The sequence below is a fragment of the Propithecus coquereli genome, unplaced genomic scaffold, assembly GCF_000956105.1.
Source record: "Propithecus coquereli isolate 6110/MARCELLA unplaced genomic scaffold, Pcoq_1.0 Scaffold477, whole genome shotgun sequence".
Lineage (NCBI taxonomy): Eukaryota > Metazoa > Chordata > Mammalia > Primates > Indriidae > Propithecus > Propithecus coquereli.
Genome location: NW_012150585.1, coordinates 1,431,430 through 1,440,647, shown reverse-complemented (window position 1 = coordinate 1,440,647; position 9,218 = coordinate 1,431,430). Strand labels below are relative to the sequence as shown.

The 9,218-nt window shown below is 58.8% G+C and overlaps 2 protein-coding genes across 2 annotated transcripts in view; both read right to left on the bottom strand.

The window, feature by feature from the left end:
• Window positions 1-618: 618 nt before the first annotated feature.
• PDZD3 (PDZ domain containing 3) lies at window positions 619-4,746 on the bottom strand. Its single transcript, XM_012655389.1, is given in 10 exon segments — window positions 619-837; window positions 1,403-1,630; window positions 1,717-1,913; window positions 2,132-2,336; window positions 2,592-2,728; window positions 2,826-3,015; window positions 3,274-3,522; window positions 3,525-3,574; window positions 3,794-3,867; window positions 4,724-4,746. Coding segments are annotated over 10 exon segments (1,383 nt in total). The 3' UTR covers window positions 619-807.
• A 144-nt stretch (window positions 4,747-4,890) lies between these two features.
• NLRX1 (NLR family member X1) overlaps window positions 4,891-9,218 on the bottom strand; it is an 11,760-nt gene continuing 7,432 nt past the window's right edge. Inside the window, exons 7-10 of the mRNA XM_012655443.1 lie at window positions 7,644-8,239; window positions 7,289-7,375; window positions 6,212-6,463; window positions 4,891-5,780 (exon numbers count right to left, since the gene is read on the bottom strand). Coding sequence (XP_012510897.1) covers window positions 5,459-5,780; window positions 6,212-6,463; window positions 7,289-7,375; window positions 7,644-8,239 — 1,257 coding nt within the window. The 3' untranslated portion in view covers window positions 4,891-5,458. The remainder of the gene's footprint in view (window positions 5,781-6,211; window positions 6,464-7,288; window positions 7,376-7,643; window positions 8,240-9,218) is intronic.

Sequence of the window (9,218 nt, the reverse complement as noted above, 5' to 3'; positions counted from 1 at the left end):
CAGAGCTGTGGGCTGTGGCCTTTTGACAGAGAGGAATGGCTCTCATGGAGACATGGAGTTCAGGGTTGAGCCATTATCCTGGAGACTGAGGAGAGAAGAGAAATTTAACCAGGTCTCAAGGCCTCTCCTACAGAAACTGGGTCCCACCCCTTGAGCCTGGGGCCCTTTTACTGTGATTCATCTAGAGCGTGAAGTAAGAGATCTTGTGTCTCCAGTGCTTCAGATCGGGAGGCGCATCAAAGACAATCTGGTGCATCCTTGAGTCCGCTGCCCCTCACCCCCACTAACACAAACACAGGCAGCCAGATTTATGGGGAATGGCCATTTCTATAACAAATGCAATAGTGACCAGGCACCACCTCGACAATCCCAAAGTGCCTACAGAGGGAAGATGTAGCTGGTCTCCAAATTCTTGCATTGCATTCAAAGATCCTGGATTCATACACAGGGCAAGGTCCAGATGGCTTCGATCCCCTGACAGGGTGGGGAAGCTGCGGCCTAAAGGCCAGAAAAAAAATCCTAGCCGGCCCCACAGCCCACAACTTCACCTTGGGGCACAGCTCTCCAAAGCTCCCATATGACATTCTCTGGAGCTCCTGGCTCCCTCATGGGCCTATCTGAGACCTCTGACCACACCCTCTTCTGGGAGGCAGGTCCATGGGAAGGGAGGGAGGGAGGCCCTGGGCAACCCTGTGATTGGTGGTGTCTGAGTCCCAGGGCTCCGGCCCTCTAGCTCGGAGAGAGATCTCAGGCTGGATAGTGAAGACAGGAAAGCCACTGGGTTGATCTGTGCCAAGCAGGGGTACTTTACAGCAGTTCTGAGGCCAGAGCCCAGTCCTGTGCAGGGACAGAAGGGAGAAGGTCACTCTAGGACCAGAAGAGTTCCTTTTCCCTGCCCCTCCCTGCCCTGGAATGTCCAGGAATGGGGCTTGTGTCCCCAGGGGTCCTTCTGTCCCCACCTACCATGACCCAACCTGCATGCCCCACACTGCACCCTGCAGCCCTCCCACCCACTCTGCCCTCTCTGGCTCCTCACAGTGGCACCTGTTTCTTCTCCCTCACCTCTCTGGAGCCTGGGGGAATCCAGGCTTCCCGGCCCTGCCGGGACCTGGCTGCTAGCTTCAGGCAGAGGGGTGGCTCGGCCTCGGCCAGCTGCTGAAGTCTTTCCAGGTCATTCTCTCCACCCACAGGATCCCCGTTCACCTCCAGAATGACATCTCCCGTTTGTAACCCTGCCCGGGCGGCTGAGCCACCTGGAGTCACCTGGTGATGGGGGGATGCAGAACATGGAACATCATGGAAAAGTTTGCTGGGCACCCTGAGGCTCTGGGAGGGAGGGGGAGGAAGACTGATCAGGAGGCAAGGGATGCAAAGGATCTGAGGTTCATGGGGCATCAGTCACCTGGGAGACGAAGAAATGGGGCGCCCTGGCCACACAGCTGAGTCGAAAGCCATAGCTGCCGCCAGGCCCAGGGTACAGGATGCACTGGTGGGAGCCCCGAGGGCCAGGAGGTTCAGCTGTGTCTGCCAGTGGTGGGTCCCTAGTCTCAGCCAGAGAGGCTGAGCAGGTGTCATGGGGAGAGGCAGGAGCCCCTGTGCTGTCCAAGAAGAGGAGTGGGGACAGGCGAACCTGGGAGGAGGCAGGAAGAGCAAACCTGTTGTAGCTGAGCCCCACTCCACTCCTGCCCCACCGCGCCCCTGCCCCGCAGCGCGCACCATGCTGAAGAAGCGGTCAGCCTCAGGGTCGACGACAATCAGGGAGACATGGGAGCCCTGCGCCCGGATCCTGGACACTGTCTCCTCATGGCCCAGCCCCTCCACGCTCTCCCCAGCCACAGCCACCAGCCGGTCCCCAGCCTGCATCCCGGCCTTCTCAGCTGGCTGTCCAGGGTCCACCTCCCGCAGGAACTGCCCTGGGACATAGATACCCTCACTGCTCCTCCCCGACTTACCCCAGTGCTGTTCCAGGCCCCTGTGTGCACACCAGGGGCCCGACCCTGGGGGCGCAGGAGGAGGAGACCAGGGCCGGGGCTCAGACAGGGATACCTCTGTGTGCACTGAGAGGTGTGTATACTCTGTGAGCCCACCCCGACGCCCACCTTCCCTACCCACCCACAGGGCTCCCACTTACCAGGGCGACCGTCAAGGCCCTTCTCCTCCCGGAGCAGGAACCCGAAGCCCTGGGGCCCTTTCTCTAGGTGCAGATAGCGGGGCTTGGTGGGCAGTGCCCAGCCCTCTGCCAGGGGTGCAGCCAGGGGCATTCCCAGCTGGCGACACTGTTCCTCCACTTCTGGCCCTGCCACCAGCAAGGTCACCTGCTCTCCACTCTGCCAAAGCTGTGGGGACCCAGCAGGGCAACAGCATCAACTGCCAGGGTAGGGAAGGAAGAGGCAGGCACCTCCTCCCCCAGGCAGGAGAACCAGGCACTAAGCAGGGGGGCTGGCGCACAGTGTAGAGGGAGGGGTGGTGACAGGACGGAAGTAGGAGACCAGATCAGGACAGTAGGTGCTGGGGAAGGAGTCTGCTTCCTGAGGCGGGGTCCAGGCCCAGACTGGGGGTGGGGGGTGTGGTGGGGAAACAGGCAGCCGTACCTTCCTGGTGAGTTGTTTGTAAGTGAACTTCTCCACGCTGACCCCATTCACTTCCAGCAGTCGGGCCCCAGGGGGCACCCCTGCCCGCTCAGCTGCTCCTCCAATACTTAGCACCAACCAGAAAGGAGCCTGATTACCTGGAAGCAAGAAAAAAAAAGCAAGTCCAGTCTGCTGCCTGCCTGGAACAGGGACTGAGACCCCCTCCTCACCACCCGTCCAAACCTCTAAGCTCACCATGGGTGACACTGAAGCCAAAGCCACTTTCATCTTTCACTACGTGGCACAGCCGGGGCCGCACCCCCGGGCCTAGGGTAGGGCAGAGGTGGGCATTGTCCCTGTGCTGAGCTCGGGCCACATCATACACATGCCCCGCCAAGACCGTCAGCAACACCCGAGGACCGCTGGCCCGGATGCGGCGTACCACCTACGCACGTGGGGGAGAGGTTTGGGCTGGCCCCTCTTGGCAACCTCCAGGACCTCCCCGGAACCCACGTTTTTTGCCATGAGAACCAGCTCTCTAGATGCTCCCCCAAACCCTTCTGACCCGGGCACTCCTAAATGTGGGGGGAGCAAGGCTTATACCGTGCCGCCGTAGTGCCTAGGGAGGTACCCAGCCCACTTCTGTCCCTGAGTGGCTGTGGAATGCTCTCCCGTCCCACAAGGAGTCCCGGCCCAGCCTTACCACCACGTAGTCTTCATGTTCCACGACATCGTTGTTCACCCCCAGGATCCGGTCTCCTTCCTGGAGACCCTGGCGCTGGGCAGAGGTGCCTGGCTCCACCCTGCACACCACATGCCCAGCCCTGCCCCGCTCCTGCTGTAGGTGGAAGCCAAAACTCTTGCCCTCCTCTTTGCTCAGCAGACAGAAGCGAGGCCGCTCCAGGCTCCAGGGGTCTGGAGGGGGAGGTGAGCAGCAGAAAAGGGGGAGGAGAGAGGGCACAGCCCAAGCACAGGTCCACCGTGTGACTGGCAGACCCTGCGTCCTGACAGGGCACTGGGTGCTTCCACCCAGTTAGGTGTTGGGCGGCAGGATGAACGTTGTCAGAAGGAAACACTCAGCCCCTCCTATCTCCACATGGTCACTCCCAACCAAGGCTGTCATCAGAGGGAGCCCGAGTGAGTGGTTACCAGGGAGATGGGAGGCTGTGTGGAGCTGTGGTGTCTCCAGGGAGAGGGAATGGTTGCCAGGGGGAGGGGGTTACCAGAGGGGTCTCGGTCTTCCGCCAAGGAGAGGACAGGATTATCAACGCCCAGCTTTGGGTTAAACGTAAACTTCCTGCAAGGAGGCAGAAGCAGCAGGTGGATACTGACAGCTGGACTTGGGTCCGAGGCTTGCCCTAACCCCCATGGCACTTACAGAGTTAATGAGGCTGAGTCCGGAAGATCTCCTGGGCAAAGAAGTGGATGAGAGGAGGAGAGGTACATTCTTCCCCCCCAGATGCCTCTTCCATGGTCGTAAACTGAAAGGACTTGGGGGAACCCCCAAACTCAGACCCCCCCCTTTTTTTTTGTTTTAAGGGGTTTTTCTTCTCACTGACATTCGCACAGGATATTGTGTGCTCCCCTTCCCGCCCCTCCCCCTAACTCTTAGGCACATAAATCTGAGCATAGCTGTACAGGGTGTGGTGTAGACCAGGAAGACAGACATATCAACTCACTTCTTTTCTCCTAACTCCTATTTGCCTCAGGGCTTCAAGCCCCAACATCAAGTGTGTCCTGGTCCCAAAGCCTCACCCTCCAAATTTGCCCCCTGACTGCCCCAAAGTCCCCTCCAGAGGACTTTTCCTACCTGCAGCTGCCTTCATAGCTGGATCAGCCACCCAGTGCTCAGAGGAGGGACAAGGTCCATCCCAACCAGCTCACCTACCCCCTCCCAAGTCCCGCCTCCTTGAAGACGCTGTCGTGGAAGCAATGGGGTAATGGTTAACGGGAGAATGAGAGTCTTGTCCTCTGGGCAAACGTGCAGGTTCCTCCTGCCCCCATTCCTCGCCCCCAACTTTTTCCAGAGACCCTGCAGCTGACCCAGTTGCCCCTCTGCACAGAGAAAGGCAGATTGCTGGTCACTGTAATCCTAAGCCTGGGGGCTCAGTATGACAAGGGTGATAGGAGCTCCATGGCCCAGCATGGCCAACCTCCATCCCAATGTCTTGTTCATGGGCGCCTCCAGCCCCCATTTCCTCTGAACCTAGTGCCTAAGAGCCACTTGCAACAGAATGCGGTCAGTAGTTTAATCAGAACGACCAGGAACAGTGCCCTTTCTTGGAAGCACCAGGCAAGGAGGAGAAGGCCACAGAAGGGGGAAGACACATAGCTTTTTAATAGCAGCAAGTCGGGTGCATTTGGCCAGAGGCGCCACTGAGCCACTGGTACCGTTGTGGGAAAGGGGGCAGGAGGGCAAGGAGAAAGCACCAATGTGAGGCATCCTCAGTGTCCACAGGTGAGCACAGGGCAGGAGGGGAGGGCCCTCCAACACACCTGGATGGTGACATCCCTGGCATGGGAAGTGTACCCCTTGGTGGCACAATCAGAGGCTCCTTGAGAGGAGGAAGAGGCAAGACTGGTGGTGGTGCCACAGGGCAATCTGGCCACCCAAATGCCACATCCTTTGGTCCTTCTAGCTGAAGGGAGGGGAAGCCTGTTCCACCTCTGAGCCTGAAGCATCGATTCACCATCTTTGACCCCAGAAACTTCAGACTTGGGGGTACTGGTTGGACATGCCCCAGGAGGGCAACTGGCATAGCTGTGCCCATTCCTTTGCTTCTAGGCCTAAAGGGATCTTTCTAGAAGGGGTAGTGCAAGCCAGGAGGCCCCAGAGGGAAGGGGTTTGTAGCCAGTGGTCACACAGCTAGGTGCCTGCTGCCACCATCTCAGCTTCTAGGGCCTCCCAGCTGCTCCAGGAGGGCCCTGACCTCGCCCTCCACTCGCAGCAGCTGGGCCTTGCGCCAAGGGTTAAGGGTGGCACCCCGGTTATCTTCCAGATCCCGCAGCAGTAGCTCCAGGTGGCGCCGGACCCGGGCCCGATCCCAGCTGTGGAGGTTCCGCTGCACTTCACTGAGGATCACGGACCAGTACTCAGACACTGCTGCGCCCTCAGTCAGCGACGCCACGACCCGAGCACCGCCTTCGGTGGCACTCCCCAAGTCCCGCAGGACCTGGCGGCCCTCTGAGCTCAGCTCATTGAAGTAGAGACTGGCAGGAGAGAGAAAGTATATGCCATTCAGCAGGACTCTGAGAAGGAGGACCCCAGGGTAGATGGCCGGAGGGTCAGGAGGCCTCACAACTTGCCTCCTGCCTGCGGGACACAGTAGGGTAAGTGTCCGCAGTAGGCCAGAGACAGAGGGTGGCGGCCACTGGGAGGTTGGCACTGACACTAGAATTTAGTGGGACCAGGGAGAGTAGGCCCCGGGAAAAGTGGTTGTAGAGAAGGAATCAGGGCAGGGAAAGGACCAGTCACAGAGGGGGGTTGGCTCAGAAGTAGGTTGATAAGGATCCGTCAGAAGCCAGGAATAGAGGACAGGCATCAGGCCCAGGCCCAGACGCACTCCCTAGGGTAGGAACAGCACAGTGGAGAGGGAAGGAGACTGAAGGGCTGGGACAAGGGGACCAGGGACAGGACTCACTGCAGCAGTTCCAGGGAAGGGTGTTCCCGGGCAGCCCTTGCCAGGGCCAGGGCTGCCGTGTCACCAGCACCGTTGTAGGCCACGTTCAGCTCCTGCAGCTGCTGGTTGCGGTCCAGCTGGGCAGCCAGCAGCTCCAGGCCCTCGTCCCCAAGGCCCGTGTGCAGCAGGGACAGGTGTGTCAGCGAGGTGTTTCCTGCCAGTCCCTCCACCAGCAGGGCAACACCAGCCGCTGTCAGCGGGTTGTTGGACAGCCTGCGACCAGAGGCAACCCAACGTTAGGGGGCCTGTTGCAGAGGCCCCGTGCTGGGTGTTAGGATTTGGGCCACAGGGAGCACAGCCCGGGACGGAGTCAAGCCTGGACACAGAATGCAGGCCCAGGAGGAAGGGATGGAGAAACGGGGGGTGTGGCGCCCCAGAAGGAGGAAGAGCAAGGGAAAGCTGGCTTCTCCTTCCCTCCTCTCCCTTCTTCCATTCTCCGATTCTCCCTGACTCCCTTCCTCCCTGTCCCCTTCCTCTCTTCACTGTTACTATTTCCCTTCTTCTGCCCCTCCCCAGCCTCTGCTTCTCTCTCCCTTTCCCCGATCCCCATCCTTTTCCCCCTTCTTCCTTTCTCCTTCCTCATTTGCCTTCCCTTATTCCAACTAGGAATGGGAAGCCAGCCGCCTGGGCTCCTGGCATAGAAGTCAACATTCAGGGAGCACCTGCTGAGTGCCCGGCATCAGGGTCGTCCTTGTGAGCTGCAAGAAAATCCTGGGAGGGGATCAGTGGCACTGTTACCAGGCAACTGGCCTAGGTACCATTCACTCTCCCCCGCCCCTACTCCCTGCCTACCCCTGACAGATTTTAGCCACATGAGAGGCTTTCTTAGCACCTATCACAGGTGGCATCTTTCCCCCTGCCCTGCTGCTTATAATGGATCCAGATGGGTGGCGCACGACAGGGCCTAGACGCCCCCCTTGACTACACCATGGGTAGGCCTGTGCCAGGTATGCTATGAGGCAGGGAGCTCACCCTTGACCTTAGCTGGCCACCAGGATGGCCAAATCCTCCCTCCCACACCCCTCCCAGGGCACTCACCGCAGGGTGGTAATTTGGCACTGGTCATGCAACAGCAGATCTCGGAGGTCCCTGCAGGCCTCGGGGCCCAGGCTGTTGAGTTGCAAGCTGGAGCAGAAGGTGGCCGGAGGAGAGGTGAGAAGGCAAGGAAAGACCCAGCATGGAGGGGGCCCACGTACTGTGCCCTTTCTCATCAGCCTGCCTCTTGCAATCCACACCTGCTCTCCCTTCTTCCATTGCTCCTGTCACCTCCACCCACACCAGACTTCTTCATCCCATGCCCTGGTCCTTAGTACCTCTGGTTTCCCTTCTCTTCCCACCTCTTCACCTCCAAGCCTCTCCCTCTTCATGCCTGTGCATGAGGATGGGTCCTCACCCCAGCTTCCGGGCTCGTAGGAAGACAGGCATGAGTGTGCGCAGTCCAGCAGGGTCCAGCTGGCAGGAGGCCAAGTTCACCTCGTCCAGGGCGTGCCTTCCACTTCCCAGCACGGCCGCCACCACTGTGCATTTGAGGGGTGTCATGCGCACACCCGCGAGGTTGAGCTGGCGTAGGGAGCTGAGCACCTCAGCCGAGAAGCGCTGGTTCTGGAACTCGTAGTGGAAGAAGAGGTGGTCAAGGAGCTCCGAGGGGGGCAGCACCTGCCGGCCCAGCTTGCCCAGCTTCTTCTTGATGGCCTGGGCATTCTCCATGGCGTCCAGGTTCTTGATGGGGCAGCCGAGCTGAGCCAGCACGGTCCGGTTGTGGGCAGAGAGAAGGCCCCCCATGAATATGGGAAAGAGCTCAAAGACTTCATCCTCAGGGGGCTCATCTGGGTGGCGCCGGGGGCCCTCCACGCCCAGGATACTGGCACCCATCTGGTCCAGAACGTCGTCATTGTAGTAGTCTTCCTCTCGGAACATCTCCAGCACCATGGCCTGGGCTACCGCCTCCCGGCTCTTACTCACCACGCGCCCAAACACTCGCGGAACCACCTGGGAAAGAAGCAGGGGAGGGCCACTGTGACCTCATGTACTTGTTCAGCCTTCGAGGCTCAGCCTAACGTGACGAGGCTCAGCCCTGTGACTGCTCCAGCCTCATGGTCTCCCCTTGAACTCACAACACTATTTGTGTGATCACACTACTCCCTGCTGCAACACCTTCCATGGTTCCCTATTTCCCATGTGGCAAACTCCAAACATTTAGCCTGGAATGTGAAACTTTTTATAATCTGACCCCAATCTGACTTCTCCAGGGTCCTCTCTCAACCCTTATCTCATGAACTGAAGACATTAGGAACTTCTTTCTTTTTCCCAAACACTCCATACATTTTCAAGTCTAGGAGTTGGTGGGAAGAAATGAGCATATATCATGCATTTAGTTTGGGACCAGACTAGGTGTTACAAATACATCACCGTCTTCGACATCCTCGTCATCATAATGGCAACTACGACTGTTGTAGCTCCTACTGCTTCAAGGCCCAGCATGACCTGGCCCCTGCCAACCACGGTGCCTTCCTCACAAGCCTCTTGTCCCCCTCGCTATGCTCCTGCCCTTTCGTCTTTTCTCATGTTCTTGACAATGCCAAGGTTTCTCCTCCTTCAAAGCCTCCACAATGCTGCTTCTTCCCAGGGTGTTTTCCCCCCAGTTCTTCTCCTGGCTAATCCTACGGGGATCAGACTACATGCCCTTCCACAGAGAGGCTTTTTTGACACCTCAAAACCAGATTCCCGGCCTGGGCATGGAGGCTCACGCCTATAATCCCAGCACTCTGGGAGGCTGAGGTGGGAGGATCACTTGAGCTCAGGAGTTCGAGACCAGCCCGAGCAAGAGCGAGACCCCATCTCTACTAAAAATTGAAAGAAATTAGCTGGGCAACTAAAAATAGAAAAAAAGTCAGCCAGGCATGGTGGCACGTGCTTATAGTCCCAGCTTCTCGGGAGGCTGAGGCAGGAGGATCGCTTGAGCCCAGGA